This window comes from Dermacentor variabilis, chromosome 9 (genome assembly GCF_050947875.1).
Source record: "Dermacentor variabilis isolate Ectoservices chromosome 9, ASM5094787v1, whole genome shotgun sequence".
NCBI lineage: Eukaryota > Metazoa > Arthropoda > Arachnida > Ixodida > Ixodidae > Dermacentor > Dermacentor variabilis.
In genome coordinates, this window is record NC_134576.1 from 33,806,350 (window position 1) to 33,831,669 (window position 25,320).

The 25,320-nt window shown below is 45.7% G+C and overlaps 1 protein-coding gene across 3 annotated transcripts in view; it reads right to left on the reverse strand.

Annotated features, from left to right (window-relative positions):
* Positions 1-25,320, reverse strand: part of LOC142592594 (RNA-binding protein 5) — a 67,880-nt gene that overhangs the window by 35,583 nt on the left and 6,977 nt on the right. For all 3 annotated transcript variants that reach the window (XM_075704129.1, XM_075704130.1, XM_075704128.1), the window contains 7 exons: positions 19,259-19,332; positions 10,013-10,132; positions 9,772-9,832; positions 9,134-9,193; positions 8,490-8,717; positions 2,353-2,392; positions 1,976-2,033 (listed from right to left, as the gene is read on the reverse strand). In XM_075704129.1, coding sequence (XP_075560244.1) covers positions 1,976-2,033; positions 2,353-2,392; positions 8,490-8,717; positions 9,134-9,193; positions 9,772-9,832; positions 10,013-10,132; positions 19,259-19,332 — 641 coding nt within the window. The remainder of the gene's footprint in view (positions 1-1,975; positions 2,034-2,352; positions 2,393-8,489; positions 8,718-9,133; positions 9,194-9,771; positions 9,833-10,012; positions 10,133-19,258; positions 19,333-25,320) is intronic.

Sequence of the window (25,320 nt, forward strand, 5' to 3'; positions counted from 1 at the left end):
GCTGCATCCAGATATAGCAAACATTTTAAAATGTGCCACATTGTTACAACGAACACTTCCAACGTGAGCCTGGCAAAAGGAGGATGCATGTGAAGTTCGAAAGCACGGAGGCGGGACATTGAACTGATCGCACAGCAGTGCCGGGCCCCCCTACTCGCTCCTTTGAAGCTGCAGTAAAGATGTCATCACTGAGATGAGCAGGCACTGTAATCGGATTGCAGAAGCCACAAGGAAAGTCACTCACTTTCAATCATGCTAGAGGGCTTTCAAGGCGTGACGTCACGAGTGTGCTTCAGGGTGAGGCAGTACAGACATTTTTAACAAAAACTTGCAGCTAGATTCGGGAAAGTCCCAGGAACAAAGATGAAGATACCGAAAATATTATTCGGACATATTTTCAGACCAAAGTGGTGTTGGATCGTAACTGCCGACGCCAGCTTCAAACTCGTTAATTTTTTAGCGTTTTGAAGGGCAAGTTCACATTTAACGAACTATTGATACAACAGCCAATTTTTGCAGAACTATCGAGTTTATTATGAATGGATTAAACAGTATATAGAGAAGCGAGGTTAACACACTGCTCATACATGGTGCCTGTCCTGTCATTGTGTTTATTGTCCTCGTCTAGTTTGCACCATATATTTCTCTAAATTATGTTTCCCAAACTAGCCCAAACCAAGATTCAGCTCTACAGACATGGTAACGACAGTGATTCAGTTACTAGCTATATTAGCTGCCACAGCTACGACCACGTTTCATTTGCGATAGGATGAAACACAATGCTGCAATGTGGCAGTAACGATGCGCTGATTTCTGAGCATGTGCCGAATGCCATAAAAGGACCATACTGCGGTGAGTTTCTTCAGAGTGCAGATAATGTGACCCAAGTCGTCACGCCCACCACGCATAAGCTTGCTGAAGTGCTGTCGCTGTCAGCAAAGCGCGCAGTGCAAACTTGGGTATCATTATGTATTTGCACCCAGTACCTGCTGTGGGACTGCATGTCGATTGTGACCGAACATTACTGAGGGCCTTGCTGATTGATCTGATGTTTAGGCGGCGCTGCAAACCAGCCTTTCAAAGGCATTTTCTTTTTTCAGATTTTTCAAGACTGTCGTGAGTGAAAACAATGAAATGGTTGTGATCTCACCCCCTCCCCCCCTTGTTGGGGGGGAGGCAATATGCAAAACCTGCAAGTGGACGTCTCCAGAAACTTTCTTTGAGCTAACCAAGATAGTGGAACTCAGGCTAGAATTTTAACAAGAATGCCAACATGCGGGCTGGTGAAACATCATTCCTGCCACCCTCCGTTCGTTCCTTGCGCCACCCAAGCTTCCAAAACTTCCAGTGCTGCTAGCAGTAATGCGGCCATCTTGCCGCTCATGAAATTTTGCACGACGCTCATGTGTTTCTGCGAGCAACAGTGATAAAGCTGGCACGCGTGGTGTTTCACAGACTTGTAAGTCATACGTTTGCGCAATATTTTGGATCACAAGTTTGTTATTTTGAGGTGCTACTAACACAGAGAAAGAATAACATGTAGCTCGTTACTTTGAAATATTTGAAAGTCGCAGTACTGAAACATTTTTGCAATAAAACAAGAGCTTCTTGGCCGGGGATTTTTCAAAAAAGATCATTAATATTAAATTCGTAGTAATGAGATTTGACTGTAATCCCAAACAAACCTCAGCTCATTACTGGGCCAATATGACGTAACACTATGTCCATCTGTATTAATTGCAAATCGGCCATTAGCATTCCATGATAGGTCAAAATGTTTCGGGCTCTGCCCATGTGGGCGTGGCACCCGCCCATATGGGCTTGGGCTGGTCTTGAACCATTCTGACCAATCACGGAGGGCTAATGGCCAATTTGGAATTAAAACAGATGGACATAGTTTTACGTCATATCGGCCCTGGCATTGTAATGAAATACAGAATGCTTGGTGCCATGCTTGGTTCTGTTCCCGACTAACCTGATTTGTCCACTGCGCTGCCGCCAATGCAACGCTTGCGACATTGGCTGTCACCGCACTGAAATAGAAACGAGGGGTCACAACTATGAACAACAGCAAAAAAAGGATGGCGTAAAAGGGGGGTGGGGTGGGGGGTGGGGAGACAAACAGCTCAAAGAGAACAGAGCTGTCACAGAGAAAATCTGCGAGTGAAACAAGGTAGCCACAAAATAAGACCCTGTTACCCAGGGTTAATCGAGGCAGAGGCTATACATAACGTTAATTACTCTTAAATATTACGTTCGATTCAGTTCTAGAATCCCACTATTTGAACAACCCTATAGCAAGGGGTGCAGGCCCAGTGCAAAACAAGAGAACAAAGAGGTAAGTGGGCTTACCTGGAAGTGGTCCTTGGCTTGCGTGCATAGGCAACGAGGACTGCAAGAGTGTCACACGACAGGTTATCACCAAAGGAGAACTAGCTCGTACTTCGCACGGAGGTACCGTATTTACCCTATTCTAACGTGCACCCAATTTCCGCAGGTTGAAAGTAATAAAATGAAAGTGCGTCCGAATGTATTGTGCACCAGCTTTATTAAAGGAAAACATAGCATGCCCCCCTTGTTTGATTTCAGACTAGACGTGCGGAATTTACCTACATAGAAGGGAAACTCATTTGCAATGCCTGTTGTCATCACTGTCGGAGAGTTCCTTGTTGCTGCTGTTGATTGACTGCAGCAAGTCATCCTCAATGCCTGTTGCCACTAGCTTCAGCATGCAAAATAACTATTCTTTTTCAAATTAGCTTTCGCAGTGACAGCAGCGCGTCGTTCTCACCATTCGTGCTTCACTGGCCACAGATACCAAGTACACAGATCCCCGTCAAGCACAAAGCGAACCCACAGCAACCTTCACGAAAATTTGTTCTCTCGTTATCTTGTGATCGTGATGAGCTGCATCTGATGGCTCTGACAATAGGCCGTCAATGCCACAAACGTGATTTTGGTTTCGTATACGATTGTAACATACAGCAATTATGCGTCTCGTCCTATCGTTTCCCTGTCTTTCGTCTTTTTGTTGCACTGCGAAATGTTGTCAATGTCAGATGCACTTCATCAGAAAGAAGGTGCGCATTTGATTAGGGTAAACATGGTAATGATAGCCATGGCTGGCATTGAGTAAAACAAAACAGATAAAATAAATCTTGCATGCAAGCTAGAATAGTATCCACAATAGCCCAAATGAGACAAAGGAAAAAATGAAGAGATCACTAGTAGTCGTCCATAACTATTTTTGAATAACAATTGTTGAAAGTCTGGCACAAAATGTTAACAGGTTAGGTTAGGTGAGACATGGAGCTAGCTACAATCGAATCATCTTACACAGTACTAATACAGTCAACGACTGAATTTTTAGACGCCCAAATTTTTGGACATGCCTGATGTTTCGGACGTCTTCGCGGCACCGCCACGAGCCCCATAGAATCAATGTATAAGGACATCTGAAATTTCGGACGCTCGAACCCCTCGCCGTCCCATTTTCCGGACTTTTTGACGCGACGGAAGGTCCTTTAGCTCCTCGAGCAGTGCCCTTGCGAAGGAAATCGACTTGCAGCCGAAGCATATCACCGCTTTGAACCACAACTAGCCAAATCTAGCCGTCGCACACCGATTTGGTCTGGCCACGCTGGCTATGTTCATTGCCGCACTTCCGCCTCCGGCCTCCAGCGGAGTTTCCGGAGCGGCGCCATTTCGTTTGTTTGCGCAGGCAACGCCTCCTTTAAAACGAGGAGGCGTTGGCGCAGGCTACGTTTTGGGTAGCGTGGTGTGTGGTTGTGCTGTTGTGTCAAGTGTGTTCTGCGACGCTAAGCCTAGGTGCTTCGACGCTCTTCAGCGAACTCCACTGTTCGCAACTTGAGGATTTCGCTTGCCTTCGATGGCCCCCACTCCATCTTCATCCTCGCCGATGGCATCGAAGCGCGGAAAGCAGCACCGTCGGTTAACGATGGAGAAGAAAGCTGCCGTTATTAAGCGAGTCGTGAACGGCCGACAGGTGGTTGACGTGAGCAAGGAGTTCGGCATCGGCTCCGCTCTGCAGGGGTTTCCATACCCGCGGGAATAACTTTTGAACAGTTTGTTGACGCTGACAATGAGCTCGACATCTGCGCAGAACTGACTGACGAGGAAATAGTCCGTCAGGTTGTGGGGGATTCAGAAGACTCCAATGTTGAAAATGAGAAGCCAATGCCTGCGCCACCTACAAGCGCAGAGTTGACGCGAGCACTGTTGACTCTTTCATCGGTGTACAGTGCTGACATGACCCTTGCTCAATCAAGGCGAATATGATCGCATGCAACCGGAACGCCGTCCAAACAACAATCAACAAGTTCTTCAAGCCACTGCAGCAATAAAACCGGCTGCCCGACGACGCACATGTACATAATAAACCGGCAGTCGGCTGCATAGAGTTTTTGAATGCCTCTTTTTATAGCCACTTCACTGATGCTTTGGCAGGGTTTCGGAAGCCTGGTACTTCGCCCTTTACCTCTAGATCCGAGGAAAAAAAAAGTGCGTTTTTTGCATGCGTTCATTGTTTCGGACTGCCTGAATTTTCGGACGTTTTTATGTTCCCTAGAGGGTCCGAAAAATCGGTCGTTGACTGTACATTTGTTATATCCTGAGTTAGATTTAAGAGTACACACTTATACTGGCAGGGAAAAAAACGGTGATCGGATCTATGCACAAGAAATGCAGGGGTGGGCCAGCAAGAAGTGGCCTGCCAATTTTGAGGGCCCATCAGTGGCTTACCTTGCTGACGCATGGCACAAGAACAATGCCAAATTACAAACACACACTTTGCATTGTTATTAATTAAGAGATCAGGATGTTAGGTTGCCAGCTACAGGCAAGCCAAGCAAAACAACTGTCCAAATGCACGATCACTTCTACAATGTGCCATTTCAAGTTGCTCTTGCCAAGTTCTTAACATTTTTGTTATCGAAATACAGTAGTCCACATCATGTGTATAGAGTGCAGGGACAAATAAGGTTTTTTATTAGGTTTTTCGCAACCAGTATGTAGCCAATAAGCACAAAATTTATTGTCAAGCAGTAACACTTTATTAGACAGCATATTATAAAAATTTATGAACTGATCTGACTACATCATTAAGCACAGCAAGAAGTTCCAGGTGTAGTCGGGCCTCTTTCTTTTTTTCTCTTCCAGAAATGCCTATAAACTTGAACTAGAAGTGTGGGAATACTCTGTCGAATAACAAAAAGTTTCCCATTCGATTCAGTTTTCGAATTGAATAATCGCTATTCATAAAATGAATATAATAGTTTTTGAATATTTCAAGACGTCAACTGTACACAATGAAACATTAATTGAAGCAAAAGCACGATAAATGTCATCCTTGCAGTACAGGCGTAAAATATAAGAGCTTGCATAGCTAAGCAGGCTAGGTTGCTCAGGGAGCAAGACTTCACCAGATTCACAGAGATCATTCACTCTCTCCATGTATACGCAAACAAAGTGCTTACTTTCTACTTTCTCATAATGGTCCAGTTGTGCTTTTAAAAGCAATTCTCCAAAACATGCAAGGTAATGACAAAAATTGCTAACTTTATCAATATTGGGACGTAAGCATCATGTTAAAGTAATTGTGAAAATGAGTGCTCATTATTCAAAAACGATTTGAACATATTCTATATTAAATTTCACTCACTTCTGCCACCATTCAATTTGGTCTCAAAATTAGTCTTCGCACAACCCTACTCCAAACACATTTTATTAATGCAGGCTGCGTACCAATAATCACTATAAATGGCTAAATACAGTCGAGCCCACTTATAAGGAACCTGAGCGTCACGCAACATCTGTTCGTTATATTCCAAAGTTCGTAGTAAGTGGACCACAGCCTTACAAAAGCGGCTAGTCAAAACACAAAATTAATTTTTTTGCAAAGAAGGACGTGATGCTCGTCTGTTTCCGCAATGCAGATCCAATGATTGCGGTCTCCAGTTTATTTAAAGCAGAAGTGTGCTCTTCGCCGAGGCCCTTGGCATGGACAAGTTGCCCGAGGCTCTCTATGGAGCCCATTGCTACAGGCACAGTTATGGGTGCTGGCTCCGAAGCTTGACTGTCATCCGATGCCTCAGCACCACTCTCTGCCTGCACTCTGCCACTCTTTGCCCTTGTCCATGCACGGTTCCACAATATCAGCGTCTTCATCAACAGAAATAAAGTCATCCCAGCCAATGTTGTGGCCTCCCATGTCGGAGTCGGCGACGCGCTGCCATAAATCGCCGCCGGAGTGATCATCTTCTGACGCATCAGATCGGCGTGAGGCACTGCATCGACGAAGCCAGCCTTGCGGTAACAGTTCCACACACAAGCGGCCGTCACCTCCGCCCAAGCCGTTTTCACCATCTGAACGGTTGAATACAATGAAACTCTTAAGCGACAAGTTGGCGACCGGGCAGTCAACAGCGATGAGCAACGGTGCCTATACGATGCCTTAAATGTGCGTACGAAGCCCAAATCAAGCGGCTGCACTTTCGAAGTGGTATTGGGCAGCAGGAAGAGTAGAGTAACTGCCATCAGAGAAGTTCACACGTGCTGCGCTGAGCAGTTGTCGAGCACGAGCAGCACGCGCCGGTCGCCACCGTCTAGATTAGCACACAGAAGTGCTGTAATGCGCACTTTACTGTGCTTGCCGTCAGCGCATCAGTCGCTTTCCATGGCGTGCGCTTCGTCCAGCAGCATCTGATAAAATAACGGTTTCGTCTGTGTTATCTGTGTTTCGTCTGTGTTCGTCTGTGTTTCGTCTCCGTGTAGCTTGCAACAACGACTCAGTTTCTTACAAACCAATCGGAACCATCTTGGCCACTTACCGAAGCCACCTCGATGACAATCAATTTAGAAACAATCCCATGCTGCACTTTGAATCGGTGTAGCCAGCCATTGCCTGAGCATAAGTCAGGAAAATCTAGCAGGAACGCAAAGTTTCTGGCTTTGCCCAGCATCATTGGTACACTTATCGGCATGTTGCGAGCCCATGCTTCGACGAACCACTCGAGCAGTGCGTCCTCTATGTCTGCATAGGTGGCCTTCTGCAGGCGCTTTCTGTTCGTCGAGTCGGCGTAAGAGCTGGCAATTTTTTCCTTGCTCTTTAGAATTGTCGAGATGATCTTTTCCTTGCTCTTTGCAATCGTCAAGATAGTTCATTTAGACACATACTTCTTCACCAACTCACAGTCATTAGCACCTCGAGACAGTTCCGTGAAAATTGCTCGTTTCATTGCCATGTCCAGCGCTATTCATTTCGTGACCGCTGCAGGTACAGCATTCCCATCTGCCATCCTGAATACAACTCGGGCCTGACTAGAACGACGCACGAAAGCGAAAACGGCCTAACGGCCAGGAAACGAAACTTCTGAACTTCAGCCGGCACCGTAGAGTGCAAGCGGAGTTGTGAGGATGGGCAGGAAGGCGACCTCATGGGCTGTGCGGGACGGTGGGGAGAGGGCAGCGGGGCACGAAACGGATAGTTCGTCTGCAAGACGACAAAGGGGTTGGAGGTCATCGTCATCTCGCATCGCGGTGCAGAGTTTATGCCGTCCATTCACTGTAACCGATCAGCAGGGCTAAAAAATATTTGTGATACATGCAAGTGTATGCCATTGAAACAATGTGTATTTGGCAGTCGCACAGGTCTCGTTTATTAGCCATTAGCGTGGGCTAACACCATTATATAGGACAGGGATAACTTTAATAAAGTGCCGGCAAATGGCGGCTAAACGCGTCGTGACGCTGGCCAAGCGTCGACCCGGGGTTATACCCTACTCTGCACTAGCCCAGTTGGGCGCGTTTGTTGTGGGTCATGAGGCTTGTGCCATGACCCACAACATCGGGCCCACATATAAAGCCATTATATGTGGGCCCGACTGTAGACAGCATAGAACAGCAGCCATCTTAAGTGTTGCTTCAATTCTGAGGATGCCAGCAACGAGACTTCTTCACGAAGACAGCATCATAATCATCAGCCTATTTTTATGTCCACTGCAGGACGAAGGCCTCTCCCTGCAATCTCCAATTATCCCTGTCTTTTATGAAGACAGCACCGAAGTGAAAAACGGTGTGGGCTACTTTGCTGTCCAAAGAAGATGGCGGCTGAGCAGAAACTAGGAAACTTGGTGGGAAGGTTGTCTGTTCAAAGGAAAATGTAGTAAATATTTTCTTACACCCTAAGCCATGTTGCGTTTTTCATAGGTTAATCCATGCAAAGTGTTAAAATACAGCTCTGATATGTGCTTTTTGTAGCTTTTTCTTGTTGCTGTAAAGTGGCATCACGTGGAGAAATCACCAGATCGTTCCAGATGCATTCCATTACTTGGACTTGAAGCTGCCTCTTAGCTATTAGCGTAGACTGCCTCCAATGCTGGCCAGAACTGGAACACACCCACAGCCTTGAGAGCGTAACTGGCTTACAGACTGACCACGCTGCCTTCTGCTGCATGTGAAAGGTCACTCACCCTGCCGACCGTCAATGTAGAATTGGCCCCCCATGTTGAGCAAGAGGTCGTCCAGCTGGGCAGCCTCTGCAACCGTGTGCAGCTCGACGTAGCAGAAGCCACGTGACACACCCGTGACGGTGTCACGTGCAACTTTGAGGCTCTTGATGGGTACGTTGGTTGTCTGGCCCAGCACGGCCAGGACGCGCTCCTCTGTCGTCAGTACGTCCAAGTTGCGCAACAGTAGTGCTGTAAGGAACAAGAGCACATTGTGCGCATTCAAATTCCTTCGCAAGCAGCAATCGACGCTTCTAAAAAGCATGGGCAATGTATTGTAGTATAAATAATGAAAGCCAATCGAGTAGAAATGCAAGTTGTGCTTCTGCTGGCAAGAAAAAAAATTTCACATTTGTGGCATTCTGAAACATAAGCTTTCACCCCAGCCAAGGAGCACTCGCAAGAAACAGCAAGAATCTCTCAGCAAACTGGAAGGTTTCTGAAGTGCCGGCCTACAAAACAAAACCTGTAAAAGTTTTGCTGAAGAAGAATTCTTGAAGAACTATATGATAAGCAAACTGTGCACCTTCAGAAACTGCAGGACATGCCGGACACACATCTGCTCTAACAAAGCTTGTCGAGACCCAATGCTGTCAATGTCTACTTACTGTTCGTTGGCACAGAGCTAATCTCGTCGTAGCCATCGCCTGTGCCCGAAGCTTCTGCCTCTGCAAAATGGAGCAAGGAGAACATCATTTGAGGCAAATGAAATCAGTAATAATGCAAGTATAATGTCACAGATTCATTGCCGATGTGTACAAGTTTAAGCATTAATTATGGAGAACAGTGCAAATACTTCATTCAGATGACACAATTTGGATTATGAATTCTCGCACAGCATACCAGTAAGTTCCTACTCTACATCACCATACGAAGTAGAACCACGCCGATATGTTGCCTCATCACTGCATTTTTCCCACCTGTTAAGCTGCTCATGGTTTTCATAGTTTCAACCTAAACACTACTGTGTCTCGTATACCACACACACTCAATTCTAATGCCCACTCAGTTTTCATAGCCAGGCCATGGCAAGCTAACTATAGCATATAGAATACACTATCCTTTATCAAAATTGCTACTATAACTTATCAAACCTGCACTGTAGGCACGAAGCTAGCACAGTTCATATAGCTGTAGCGATGTGCGGGTTGGACTGGACTACTGCAATTTCTAACTTGAAATGGAGCTTCATTCGTTTGTTCACTCACCCCTGGCAAAACCAACAAGCTGGCTTGCACGCACTCACCTTCCCTGGTGGCACTGCACTTGAAACAACTGTCCCGGCGTCTGAAGTTGTTGACCCCACACTGAAAAAGAAGGCAAAGCATCACACATCGTGGTGCAGTGTTGCTGGAGAAGATTATAATGTGACTTAGGAAAGGCTGTTCACTGTCACCTCGGGCTCTGTAGAGGTGTTTGCATTAAACAATTGTCACCTGAGTTTCGGAAATACCCAAATTTATTAGCCACCGTCAAACAGTCCAGACCTTGCTGCAGTTCCAGTCAGTGCGGGCCATCATTCCGCCCCGTTCCATACCGCCGCCAAACCCGTCCTTAGGAATGCTGTAGTGAAGTGTGCAGCGCATGTCACCCAGCTGAATGACGCCCTGCAACGGAAGAGCAGACAGGCACACCGCCATAGGTCAGCAAAGGGGCCGTCGTGGGACACACGCTTGTCCGTCCATTTTCGCTCCCAACAGTGGCTGCCGCCGCCGCGGTGGACCGAACACCCGGTCATGGGGGGGACCCCTTGTAGGAGAGGTGGCGCCTCAATCGTCTTGGCTCAGTCCAGCACGGAGGGTTTTTTTTTTTTGTGCTTCCCCCCTCCCCAGAATTTTTCTTTCCCAACATGCAATAACAAACAGCAAAAGCCATCTATAACACTAGCACATGTTGCCATCATTGCCTTCCTAGCCCCCCGTAGCTTGAAATCGGAGGATGCTCCTGTTCTCTGTTTTCACGATGTACAGAAAACTATGCGAGATGGCCTTACACAGGCTGCCTTGCTTTGTCTGTCACAATGAGGTGAGCCTCTTCCTTGGCAAGGTTGCAAAACGAGTAAGCCTCTTCTAGATCTCAACATTTTTTTCAGCCCATTGTACTTCAACAAGCTTGCCCTCAAACACATCTGCTTCTGGCATTCCTTCAAGGAATTGTTACACTCGGGAAAGCAGGTTTTGGCACCACGGAAACAGTGACGAGGACAAGAGTGACTACTTCTGACTTCACACTCTTAAAAGGCAAAACAGTTTCAACTGCCTCTTTTCCAGCGAAGACCACTAGCAATTTCATTTACATACCTGCCAACCTGCGAACTTTAAAAATTTGTAAAATTCATGCAGACAGGTCGAAGGGGATGAATAGCCTGCATTTCTTTAAGTTTTCCCTGCAAACACAACTTGTGCAGGATGAATATGCACTTACTTAACGAGGATTTATCTCTAGATGCAGACACCAGTGACAGCAAGCTTACAACAGCAAACTTACAGACAACACATTGTTTTAAGATCTCAGTGACTGTTTTGGAGACATTGCTGTCATGATTTTGTCTAAATAATCTTCTTCAAGGCAAGTATCCTTATACCTTATGGAATCTCGTGCTACCACAAGAGGGCGGCGCACGTACCATCACGATTTCTGTTGCTGAGCACTCTTTTTTCTTGTAACCTTGCACCGCCCATTTTTTTCAGCACCTTTAACATTTCTGCAATTGGATTTTCTTGTCAAAACTTGGTGCAACATTTGTAAACTAGTAAAACGAGCCCAGATGCCTAAACTTTACAAAAAATTCAGGAGGCTTGGCAGGTATGCATCTGTGATCATCTGGTCTCTGTCAGTTCTTTGCCCTCAGCACCACGTCTTCAATGCCTAATGTTGGTCACTGCATCTTCCCAAGACAAGCAGCACACGGCAATTCGGCTTCTTGTGACTGTCTAGTGAGAGCTGGTGCCGACAACACACTTAGGATCACTTGAAGGCGTGCCTTCCAAATCAGCTCCGAGACGTTGCTCAATAAACAGCAATTTAATCTAACTCTAGGAGCAAACACCATAAGGTGGCTCCATCATTGCAAGAAAGAGACACCTTGTGTGCTTTTGTATAGCAAGGCAGCAGCCATATAAGCCACCTTGGTAACCTTGCAAACAGCAATACAAGAAACGCATTTCCAACATATTTTCAGAGTGCCGTCGCCCTGCCCATTTCGCACCATACGTTAAGGACACCATAATGTGGTCGAAATGCGCATCGCAAGACTTCCTGCTTTAATTAACCATGTGACACACACACTTCGGCAAGGATAAAAGCTACCACTCTACAGCATACAAAATGACGGACAATGCAATGCCATACGTCATGCTGAAATTATATCTGAAATGCATTCCATGTAGGTGCCACTGCATAGCAATTCAAATGTGGTTTCTCTGATGACGGACTCTAGAGCAACTTGTCATAGGATGGCAGAAAGCCAAGTAACTTGGTAGGAACTCGTAGTAAGGACAGGCAGGTACACAAAACACCCACACGAGAAGAGCTAGAATGACTGCGTTAGTATTGTCCTTCTCGTTCTCGTCGTATTCGTGTGTTGCATGTCTTGCCTTCCCGAAACACCATGTTGCATAGTAGATAGCAAGGAGTGCATTGTCGCTGGTGGCCTCACTACAGCGCAACTGCAGGTTACGCAACGAAAACAGGAGCATACACAATCCATGCCTGCCAGCGAGACTACAATGGACAGATTGCAGTCTTGTTTTCATGTCCCATCTATTAAGCGTGTTTTGATGAATAATAGTGAAGCTTGACTAATACTGAAGTTTGAGTGGTACTGCACTACTTCAATGACCCTAATTATGCAAGCAACAGTAAGAAAGCAGTAGTACAGTAAACTATTCTGGCCACATCCTTTGTTGATGAGAAGTGTAAGCATTGGCCTTAGCAATGTCCTTCGATGCACCACCCTCACCTCACCCTAAGCCCTGTGTCCGCACAACCTAATGGCTAACTTGATGTGATAAGGTTGCTTCTGCGAGTACAAGAGTATTGCAAGAAAAAAAGGCCGAGAACTATCACAGATATGTGCTATATAACACTGTGCCCAACTATGTTATTTGCTCAGTAGCAAGGGTACCCTATTCATCGGCTATTTAAGCATGCAGATTCACTGCACATACTTGTTTTGACAATGGTGACTGCTGTGTTCAATAAACCCAACATCATCCGAGGCAGTGATGCTACAAGCATTATCTGATTCTAACATTCACAGTCTGATCAAAGTGAGTGCTGTAATGCGAGTTTTAACTAACAAGTCTGTAGCGTTCCTAGCGTAAGCTTGCACAACTTTCAGCCAAGGATTCTCATTAAGCAGGATGTGTGCCAGAATAGCTTTACACTGTTGAGCAAGCATTAGGTTATCTTACGAGGCATTGACGAGCCCAAGTGCTCGAAGAGCAGAAGAGATTGAGGAGCCCATAAGTGTACTAATTGAGTGGCCTATGTTCAAGCATATCTAGGCATCTCCTTGCATGACGCGACTAACAGCTTGAGCATGACACACCAACTAGTGACACCTAAACAGCTACAGCTATTCAAGATCGCATGAATTAAACCAGGTATTTCAAAAAAGATGATTGAACTTACTTGAAGACAGTTCAGCTGCCGTAATGTCTTCTTATTTTCTGGCAATAAACCATCACAGTTTTATCTTGTTCACTTATTTACAGCTACTTATGAAGCACCACATTATCGGAAACGTAGACGATGATAGCAGCAGCGGTGGCGCCCCCTTGTAACGAGTTTAAACCTAACTGCAATGGCAAGCTATGTGCAATCTAGCTGCTGGTGTATAAACACATTGGCAACAGCATAACCACATGAAACACAAAAACGGTTCCACGGCTTTGTGGTTCAAGAAACCACCACAAAATGTCGCTGGCAGCACTGCTGCTGCTGTCGACATCTCTGATATGTGGTCTTCTGTAACCTGCAATATGTATGTGCACAAGCTAAAACATGAATTTAAGGCAGCTGATACCAGGATATTCCTGATGACTACTGATTACCAGATTAATGATCTAATGACACAGATTATTTGTTTTACAAGGCACATTCTGCAACTGAATGCTTTGTTCCAAAACTTGTACATCAACATTACCCAAATTATTTTTGGCTTCGGCGCTGTGAATCATGCGTCAATCAAACAGGCATAATGTTGTGAAAGTAGAGTTAATCTCAAGATTTCTACTGAGTGGTCATGCCTCAAGAAACGCTTGTCCTCACTCCTATAACAATATCTATGAAATAATTAATCAACATTAATTAATTAATGGAAGGTAACTAATCAGTCAATGATCCCCACAATTTGCTATGTCAGCTGCCTCTGACGCTGTGCTGCCAGAAAAGACATTTACCGCACTAGGTGGTCATTTTTGTTGAAATACCTGGCATTGTCTCCTGTCCCCTAGAACAGGTTTTCGTGCCAAGGAAGCTAATCCCACTACGAATTACCATGAAGGCTGTTTCACATTCTGCGAGAAAAAAACTCTTATGAAAGGCATGTAGCGCATGGTAACTAAGGGCACGACCTAGTAAATATTTTTTGACAAAACATTTCTGAATGTGCCTCGTTATGAGACAAGTTATCAGCAATAAAGTGCTGCCCAAGTCACAGCTTCACAGTCATTCTTTCCTTGCCTACGTTCCTTTTTTGCCACTGTGCCGATGTGGAGCTAGGAGTCATCATAGCAGCGAAAATCAGCGTGGCTTCCATGGAAGTCCCAACAGATCTTTTAAAGCTAACCTAAAAAACAAATTGTGATGCCAAAATACTAATTAGCACCTCCAAGATGTAACATCTTTATAAGCAATTAGAAAGCTTAAATAAGTGAACGAAGAGGCTCCAAGCTGCAATTACAAAATCAAAAGTTCTAGAGAACATTGCCTAGGTAGGAATTAGGTAAGCTTACTTAACATGTTTAAAAAGTGTTGTTGGGTCCCTTGCATAAGCACAAGAGGTGACACATGCAACATCACTGCTTCAGTAGTAACACTGCAATAGAAATCTCAATGTGGCTGGGTGAAAAACCACAGCATGTGAAACAGCCTTCACATCCACGCTGCAACCTGCATACGTTAAGCCCCAGCCACACTAGCGGAAACACACACGTGCCATGCGGTGGAATCCTTTTTGTACCGAGGGAAGGATTGGTCCTGGACCGTGTTTTCGCAGCCCACCAACGAAAGTGGCACCTTCAGTGACATCCATGCAGGAAACTGGTGTCATGCGGACCTGCCTGACCGTTCGATTCGTACTTGCATCTGGTATCAGCCGGACCGCTCGTTTGGTACTACTGTATGCTCAGGTCAGCTCTCGCTTGTGCTCGTTTTGGTTTGCTTAGTTTGGTCTCGTGCGCGCTTGTTTTGTTTGTCGTGGTTTGCGATTGTTTTTTTTACAAAAAAAAGAGTCTAAGCTGCGACGTCCCGATGGAAACGTTTACCTTCTTTTGAGGTAGTGCGCATTATCCGATTCTGTACGACAAGATGGACACTGAATACAAGGCGCACAGATGACACCCAGTAACTCAGTCTCCTCATCTTCTGAATGCGGCGACGCCGCATCGGAAGGGTGCACACCCGCATGATTACGATCAGTGGATACGTCATCTTCATGACATGAGTCAAGTCAAGAGCGAAAAACGTAAACACAGTGCGAATCTGTGAGCGGACGAAGGAAAAAGCATGCGACATCTCGCACCTACACACTAAAAAGAGAGGAGGCGACATCTTCATGCTATCACGTGGCTGCCACAGCGGCACGCTGCCAGTTGGTGTGGCTGCCCTTACACATCAGCGTTTCAACGCTGGCGGAGCGCTGCACGCATTTTTCAGCCAGTGTGGATGGGGCTTTACAATGCTTCTCCTACTGTTTCTCAAGTTAGATAATGAAGACAAAACGTCTTCTGTCGTGTGTATAGCTCTAGCATGCTTCAACTGTGGTTTCAGAGTGTGCGGCACAAGCTAAAAAAATGCAAGGTCTTCTACCTAGAGCAGAACCACAATGGATATGCTGTTGTGTGAACAGTCGATAGCAAGGTGGCAAGGAAGGCTCCGGCCAAAGTGCTGCATCATGTGCTAGTTCAACTAGAGACACTGCATGTGACGGGCAAGGCTCCAAACTGATGCATTCAAAGGCCTGTCAAGGATCTCTCAAGCATGCCCCTTCCCTTTTCTGCTTGATTAAGCTTGGCCCTGTACAAGAAAAGGGATTGAAAGCTTCGAGGCCGTCGTACGACGAGTAAACAGCAGAGGCACTGTTTAGCAGGTGAGGTACTGGCCATATTTTGGACATGGGACACTGCATGATAATCTTTCCTAGTTTGAACACCCTGGATTCGGCATTGTTGTGTCAGGACTTGTGAGAAACTTGACCAGGCCTCGGTGCATCGTTCGGGGGCCGTTCGGCTGTGCCAGAAATGCTGCCCAGTGAGCAAGCCTACCACTATCTTTCTTTTGTCAGTCTCGTGCAGCAAACCTGTGACTTGTAGAAACTCTAGCCGCTTAAAGAAGAGCGCACTCGGGCATTAACCTCGGCTTCTGCATTTGCTAAACTCAGACCGCCTGCATATGAATGCAAGGGCAACTGTCATGTACTCGCATGTAGCCAAACTAAGCCTGATCATTTCAGGTACAGCCAACTTCCATTAATTCAACTCTGACGGGACCAATTTAATTGATCGGATTATCTGGCAGGCCTAATTAAACGAGATGCAGAAAAAACAATAGATGACGGCTGATGTTTTTGGCAGTATTTGCCCAATTCCAACACAACCTCGGATCAAACGTGTGCCCACTTTATGTAGGTCCAAACTACAGAACTAATGTAGGATTGAAATGAAAGCTCCTAAACAAAGTAGAAATCTAACGTGCACCCAACCTGTTTGGCAGGGAAGATGGGAAAGGGTCTCTTGAGTGTTGCAGAATGGCAGCCAGTTTTTTAAAGTCAGCTTGGCTGCACATTTTTTTAAGTGGGCTTTGCTGCAATACGGCCGTGTTATGGGTAAAGCATACAAACACCGTGAACTGTGTTATTGTTTCGCATCCGAATGCACCATGCGGGCAATTTTCAACCCAATTTTCATGGGGGAAAAACTGCATGTATTCAGTTTGAGTAAACACTGTAATTAGGCATTGTGAGCTACCGCTACTGCTTGAAAGTCTTCCTAAAGCAGGCAAGTAACAGGCGTTTTTGGCAGGAGATTTTGACGTACGTTCACTGTTTTTAGGCTCCACCAATGCATGCTGCCACTAAAAGGGTCAAAACTGGGATCACCATAGGGGTCAGGTGCGTGCATGCTGGCTGTGAAGTTCTAATTATAGGGCTAAAGTCAATTTTAGGATTGAAATAACGAAAGTTTGGGCCCAAAGAAATGCATGGGAACGGGCTGGAACCTTTGGTCAGGATCAAATTAACCAGAGTTCAATTAACGGAAGTCTGCTGTAGCACTTAGTTTTAAAAAACTTGCGATAAGCCTGAATGGAAAGCAAGCATGATAAGCTAGCTGGACCTTCAATGGTCGCATGACTTTGGGAGATTTCACAGTTCCTAAACCTTTTTCTTACCCCACTGCAGATTGCTTTATTGTGCTGATAAAGCCCATCTGGCCGCAAACTAAAGCAAGCAACAGCCGCAACTGCAGTCGTGCAAAAAAGGCTGAAATTAATTCTTCCTCAATTGAAGTAGCATGTCAACTACAGCTGTTTCACTAGCAATGTGAACATTCTCAACAATTTCTAAAATAATATAGGGTTCAAAGTGAATAGTGCTTTCTACAGTCACATTTCAATAAAATTTCTACTGTATTCATTAACAAGAATGCTTAGAAGTGCACAATTCACAGAGAAAGCTAACATCGTTCACGAATAGTGACTGACTGTCACTGATTAATGGCACAAGAATCAGCTTTTGGGACTGCTAACAGCATGCTATACTAGCACTTTGTTGGTTTTAAACTACCAAGGAGAAATTCATTGCTATGTAAAGCACTTGACTTTTTTTGGCTCCAAATTGGTTCTAACTAGTGACCTGTGCCGCAGATGTCTTGCATGTGGTATCGTAGGCGCCAATCAGAGCACTACTCAACATAGCTTTAAGCAACTTTGGTGGAATTCGGCAATTAAAACACAGCCTTTCACCATGGAGTTTCATACAAACTTATTCAGAGAGCAGCAGGGCACAAGTGCCTACATACACTTTTCATAGCTGCAGTTCCTCCAGCGGGAAAATGATGGGAAGAATTGGCTCAATTTGGCCAGTGGATTGAAGCATAATGCAACTACGGCTGCACAGGTTCCTTTCGCAGAAACAGAAACAGTACTGACTCAGTGCTAATACTCTCTCTTATACTGTATACGTTAAGAACGAAAGACATTACAAATGCCATGACAATGTAGCCTAACTGAAGGGCTGAGAGTTTTTTTGCTGTGAACAACTGGATGCCTTCAATTTGTAGTCCGCAACAAACCAGGACCTTCCAAAAATGCTGCGTACGTCAATGATCAGCTGAAAGCAGCACTTCAGGCAGTCCTGGGCAGTGCAGGACAACAAACAAAAGATACCAATTGTTGATCTACCCAATACGATAAAGGTCACTCTGTTAATGGCAGACAGCATCACTGCAACATTATGATATAGTCACGTGTGAAGGTGCATAAGGAAAGAAGAGAGTACAGAGCCCCTTTGTGGCGATCGGGCAAAATAACTGAGCTTTGAAACCGATAAAGTAAGCAATAAAGTAAGATAAAGTAAGTCAGAGAGCTGGAGGCTAAAACCGTAACATAAAATTTAAGCCGACAGCGTGGCCTCCTGTACATGTTACGTACAATGCCTGCCCAGTCGCCTCATAATGCACAGGAAGGACTGGTTCACTGAGGTGACGTCGCCTTCTAAGACATTTTGTGCCAATCCTCAATTGAGCATGTACCGCATTTGCATTTGGGTTGCTCCAACTTCACTTTTCCCACGTTCAATTCAACCGGCAGCTGTGACAGGGAAAAAAAATGTAATAAGGCTGCTTGCATCCTAACCACGCCTTGTGTATCATCTGGGAATGCAGCAAGCTTCGAGTAATCCTGCTGGTAAGATGGGCGACCGGTCAAGCCAATTTCAATCCAAAAGGCTACGCTTTACATAATTCACGGTGCAGTTGGACACTTGCTGTGCTAACCTTTTTCACTTACGCTCTGTCTCAACAATTCTGTGCAGTGCAGCAAAGGCTGGAGCGAATTTTTTTCAGCTAAAAAAATTAAATTGTGGGGTTTTACGTGCCAAAACCATGATGATATTTTATGACACAATAGAGGAGCCATTCTTCTGGTTCTTTGTTCTGGTTGGCTGATACAACTTAGTGTTTTGAGGCACTAAACAAAGTTGGCGAAAGGCGTATAGTAAGTCTGTATGTAACTCTACGGCTTCTTCCAACACAGCGGTGCCGACAGCACTGCTGCAAGACATCTGCGTAGCACACGCAGCCAGGGCAAGAGCACCTCGGCTGGCACAGCCGAGGCCGCAAAGCACGCGCGCTTTTCAGTAAAGAGGACCCTGTTCCCGGCACCGACACAGAGAAACCGGGAACGGAGTGGGCTGACGAGGAAGAGGAGGAGGAGGTGGTGGGAACGAAGAAAATGGCCGGAGGGCGGCCACTCTTGCAAGTGGCCGAAGCGGCGCAACGAGGGGACGACACCTTTGTAAGTTCCTTCCACCGAACCGCTTCGGAGAGATAGCGAAACTCCACAAATGCAAACCCCCTGGAGGCACCTACAAAGGGGTGGTCACAGAAGCCAAGGGAGCGCACCATTAGTACTTTTGCCACTCGGCCATCAAAAAAGTAAAATAACAGAGTGAGTGAGTGAGAGAGAAGCACCACACCACCGCACCACTGCAGGGCGAACACCACAACAACGACAAAGTGCGTGCTTCCGACGGGGTGCTCGGCCCTCCCCTCTGGTGGTACGATGCAAACTTCTGTTGTTGTCCTTCCTCGTTCCGCACAAGAAGCTAGAGCAATCACCTCACTTTCACCAGCCCAGCTGCTGGCGGGATTGCTGGCGAGGCTTGGCCCAACAAAGAGTTTAACCCGAGCTGCGCGAGATGCGACGGCTCTGGGATGCATAGCTTCTCTGTCTGGCTTGTCCGTCGCTTTTTGTCGCAGGTCCATTCGATTTGCCTGCACTTCCTGAGCTAGTTCGGGAGTCGACTAAGGCTGCGCGTTGGGCTTACTGCTACATCTCTCTACAGAGCTAAAGCATGACACACCAAACATCATGACGCAAGAACAACACGGACACACATACACGTGATGAAACAGCTGCTGAACTACAATACCTTAGGCTTAGCGCACCTGACACAAGCACACAAGAGCGACACACATTAGGTGCCGTGTGTATCACCCTGGTGTTAGCTTTGGTTGTGTTAAGCCTAATCTGTAGTTTGGCAGCTGCTGCATATTGCTGTTTTACTAGTGCAACATACCAGTGTCTGCACGTCACAGACTGTTTCATCCTGTGCCCTACAGTGAGTGACAGGCCTACTCTGTACCAGTACAGAACCTTCATTGAAACTACAGCAAACCAGCTCACAAAGTGCAGGGCGAATCGAACCGAACGGACCTTGCTTGTTTAACAAAGGTTTTCTAACAATGGGTAGTGTCGTGTAACTTTTCATTGTGCAGGGCCACAAGGCACGCAGTGCCATACGTTGACAATTTCAGTGCGTCTCACAAATGTCAAGACTCGGACATGGCAGGCAGAGTGTTTTGCTTTTCAGAAATAAGTAGGCGCTCCTGTACACAGAAAATGTTCCACCAGAACTGCAAAAGATTTGTTCACATAAACATAACATGGCACTACGTGGCATCTAGCAAACATGTCCTGCTCACCACTTTTAGCGTTCAAGGGAGAATCTATTCTGACCCATCCACAACTTCACATGGCGTGCACTCCCAATAATGGGACAGCCTTGCATAAGCGCCTAAACTCGTACTTCATAACAGTGAGTCCTAATTGCTGCACACAACTGTGCCTGTCTGTCACCATAATAAAAGGCGTCGGATCATCAGCCTATGTATATGTCCACTGCAGGTAATCGCCAATTACCTTTAATCACAACCAGAACATCAGCTGCCCCATTTTTTCTCTAAGCCATTCTACCATCATCCAGACTCCTAGCATTATGCCTATAATCTTTTTCCCACTGCTCACTCTGGCATCCTCAGCCTCTTAAGTTTCTTGTTGGCGTGCAAGTTCCATCAAGTACTCGTGGACCACGTAGCCATTTCCCCTCTCCAACTTTTGAGCACGACTGCCAAAACAATGATCTTTTTTTTTTTTTTTGAGACACTAAGCAAGAATGAGTAGTGGTCTCTACGACTTCCAACAGATTGCATTTTATCTGTGCTCCAATGTGTGCTTGTCCCTCATCACATTTTTATCTCTATTACTAACTGAAAAATGTAGCAATCACCGCTACATGACAAGCAAGTCTCCTACATAACACCCAAATGCAAAAAGAATGCGACATGCATTACACACATACTGCAAATTGAACCTGGACATTTTCATCTTAGCTGCAACAGTAAGCACTAACTGACGCAATTTCTCGCTCCAATGCTACAGATGTGCTATCAGGGATGCCGCGATGAAGGGCTACAGGTCAACCTGTATGACCTGTGGTTCTTTACAGTACAGTACGGTACACCGTTAAAAAGAGCAAATGTGCACTTCATATCTGGTCTTCGATTATCCACGAGACATGACACAAAAGGCCCACAAGTGATATGCAATGCGTAAATGTACAATCAATGGATCATATCAGCAGCTTCTTTCTGACTGAAGTAAAGAAAGGCCTCAATTGGCTTTATTAGTCATTAAATAGTCCCCTTAACAGTAGACTGTACAGTGCACCGATATACGCATACAAAAGTGTTCTATGACTCAGCGTAGTTGATACCATAAGAAGCTTATCGCATAACTATCTTTCCTATGAGTACACAGGAGGAAGACAATAAGGTGAAGTGAAATATTTGTTTCGTAGGGTTAAAAACAAATTATCCACCCAGATATGGCCCCAAAAATATTAAAAGCTAGTTCAGGCCAGCGTTGGTAGTGAATGGGTCACCACTAGGAGTGTGCAAATAGTGAAATTTCAACTCAAGTTCAACAGCGCTTATGATTCAGTGTTATGATGAGTTTTATAACCCAAAGCTTATTCCATAGAAACAAACAAACACAGAGGGCTAAATGCAGCGCAAATACCGGAAAAAGTTTGAGAAAGAACAGCCTTTTACAGATTGCATAGAAAACCCACATTTTGTACACACAAACCTGCAAATTTATCTGCATTGCTGAGCATATGCATATGTAACAGTAGAAAGAAGGCATTGAATAATGGAAACAATTGAAAAGAAAAAAAAGAAAGGCGACCAACGCATCTTGTTTTTCTGTAATGCAATTGTGTACCTACACGGTAAGATTTCAGCAGCAGACTACAGGTCGTGTACCTGTTTTATGTCAAGTGTACAGAACAGCCGAAAACAGATCCGCTATATACAGTAAAACCTCGTTAAACCGTACCCGCTTAAACAGTAGTTTTGGTTTAAAAGTAGTAAAGTCAATTCCCCGACTCAACGGCCATTGAAGATAATGCATTTTGTATCCGCATAAACCATACCAGCTTATTGCGTACGCATCGGCTAAAACGTAGCGTTTCCACTTTTCGTCACGCAAACACGGCGGTGCGTCGTCTCCATCGGGCGGCCCAGCAGAACAACGAGCCTCAGAGATCAGTACAACGGCCTCCAAGTGCCCTGTGCGTTTGCACGTGAAGCCGCATCAACATCAACATCATTTCGACGCCGTGCCGGAGAGCGTTGTGGCGTCGTGCAAGCGAGGACTCGCGTCATGCCGCAGCTCGGATAAAAAAAGACGCCGGGTGCTCAGCATAGAAGAAAAATTAGACATTGTCCATGCTATCGAACGTGACACGAAGAAGTCGGCGCTGGCCCGCGACATGGATCTGCGATCTGCTTTTCACTACAGTGTGTGGCATTTGGAATGCGAAGTTGCTCGGCAGCGCTGCTGCGACCACGAAGAGATGTTGGCTACGAGGTTCGACTTTTCGCCATCGTTGCCTCTGTTGTTGCCGAAGTGTCGACTAGCGACAGCACGGGCGAATCAGGCCCGACAGTGGCATAAGCTGCGCGCTACGTCAGCCTCATGAATGCAATCGTCACAACGAGAACAGGGGCGCGATAACGTAACTATTCCAAACCAAAAGTTTTCCGAACTCCGGCACCTGGCAATGAAAAAGGTGCCCCGGGACTTATGCAGCACTACTGCGCGCGTGCACGGAGAATACGTAACGCCAACTAAGAATTTGCCGTGCGAGTGTTTGCCGAGAGGAGGGGGCTGGCTGAGAAGCTGGCACGCAGCTTCAGTAAGTTTGAGGCCGCTGTTGTCGTGCTAGGCCGCCGCGGCATCAAACGAAAATGACACTTATGTCGCGCGAAGTTAATAAATGCTGCATGTTTTTTCTGCTTTCATCGCACTCTCTCTCAGTTCCGTTTTCTACAGGTAAGTGGGCAGTCTCATGCTATTTCGGTTAAACAGTACTACCGTTTAGTACGTACTTTTTCCGAGCTCCGGCCGACTACGGTTTAACGAGGTTTCACTGTACAGCAGAACCTCGTTGATACATTCAGGAAAAAATAGAAAAAAACTTGCTAATCGGGAAAATGTATGATCGCAAGTAACTAAAAAAAAAATGACAGACTCAAGTGTAGTTGACATCTACGTAAGGCAAGATGTCGACTGTGTAGCTTTCTAAGACGGCGACGAGAAACAGAGACGAAGTTGAGCTGGTGGGTGACACCGGATGCTGCCAGAGCGAAACGTAATGCTCACATTGCGTCACCTGCAGCAGGGAACGGTGGGGCACTTGGGTTATCGCCTACTATAAGTATGCGGTACGCTTCCAATGGCACTGCGTCCCACCCACTGTAAAAACATAGGTGAAGATGCTTATCGCAATGAGGCTCGCAGCTATAGCGATAGTGAATGAGGCGTGCGATGACCCGGGAGGAGATTTGCTGGCACCGAAAGAAGAAACCGAGTGCGCACCAGCATTTTCATGCGAGATGGGTGGGCGAGTATTGCAATGAAGCTGTCACGGCAGGTGGCTACTGTTTGTGCATGCCTCACACATTTTCTTGTTTACATGCAATCTAAAAGTAGCAGGCGGAAAACATATAATGTCGCAGTTTGGCAATTCACTGAACGTTGGTGCCAAAAGAGTGTTTTCCGGGAACGTATGAATTGGCAAGATAATTCAATTGGTTCATTTACTGTGTTCCCAATCGCGAACGTTGGTGCTGGGAAATTGTATGTAACGGGATCGGATCAACAAGGTTCTATTGTACGTAATAATTTGATCAAGGTGGACACCGCATAAGATTTGTGATAATAGCATACCAGTTGTTGAGCAACTTGGAAGAAATAAAGATGATGGCTAAGCAATTCAGAGAGTTGTTACGACCAGCCTTGTCCCTTTATTACATTTCAAAGGCCAGCTAAAAGAAGGTTAGCAGAGAATACTAACCAAACTGACAAAGCTAAAGTAGTGTGGCTTAAAGTGTGGAGGATCGTGTCACATACAAGCATTCGCACAGTAACTATTGCTCTGCAAACGGTACGTGCTTGCGGCCCTGCCTGTGGGGCTTCCAAAAGTTGCTTCTGCCTTACTCTCCTCACTTGGCCGTGATGTTCATTCTCCTACAGCCTCTGAGATCGGAAGCACACGTTATCTCGGAGGCCTTGGCTTACATAGGAGGCTGGCACCGCGCAATGTGTCTGGCCAAAGCCTTAGCAGTGTGAGCCCCATCGGTAAGCCGTTTCCTTAGTGGCTCAGAAAGTAGAGCCAACTGCATGCACAATACAAAGTGGTAATGATCCGACATCAGATAATGCTGGTGCTGCATTGGGACTACATTGGAGTCGTTTCCAATGCTACTTGGGTTCTCATCACACCGGGCCAGGATTGTGCAATGATTACATGCCATTGCCATTCCTTGAGCTTTGTCAGGGAACAGTGGACGATAAGAGTAGCACAGAACTGAGCGGAAGGAATCCCTACTCTATGCCAGTCTAGGACAAGGCTCCTGCTTCACACACTTCACTGATTTTGCGCTTCTGCCGGTTTGCTTTTCACGCTAATACTTTGAGTAGAGCAATCCTGCTGCAACAAAGGTTTACTTTGACAAATATTGCTACAGAAACTCCACATTAGTGTTTTGTATGTGGCCCCAATGCTGCCACTACAGCGCACAATGGTACTACGTCTGCAATTTGTGTTACGGTCACATGCAAGTCTCCGGAGCCCACAGTGGTAGGATGAGTATATTAGGTGGCATTAATTACTTTTTTAAATACCAGGTATTTAAAAGCTACATTAATTTCTTTGTCCAATTAGCATTTAGTTCAAATATTTGCACACCCCTAGTTGAAAACGCGACCAAAGCTGTGTTGTAAAACCTAACGTGTCTTATGATGGCACCTCAAAGATTCACAATGAAGTTAGAGCAATTGCTATTTCATTTACCCTTTCCAAAAGCAACCTGCAATATCTCAAGTCAGGATGACACAACTGTAAACAGTGTACAGCACAGAGCACTTATAATGTAACCGCGTGTAGTGCAGGACAGGATATATAATGCTCTTTGACTCGGCTTTATCTTCCCATAGTATTAAAAGC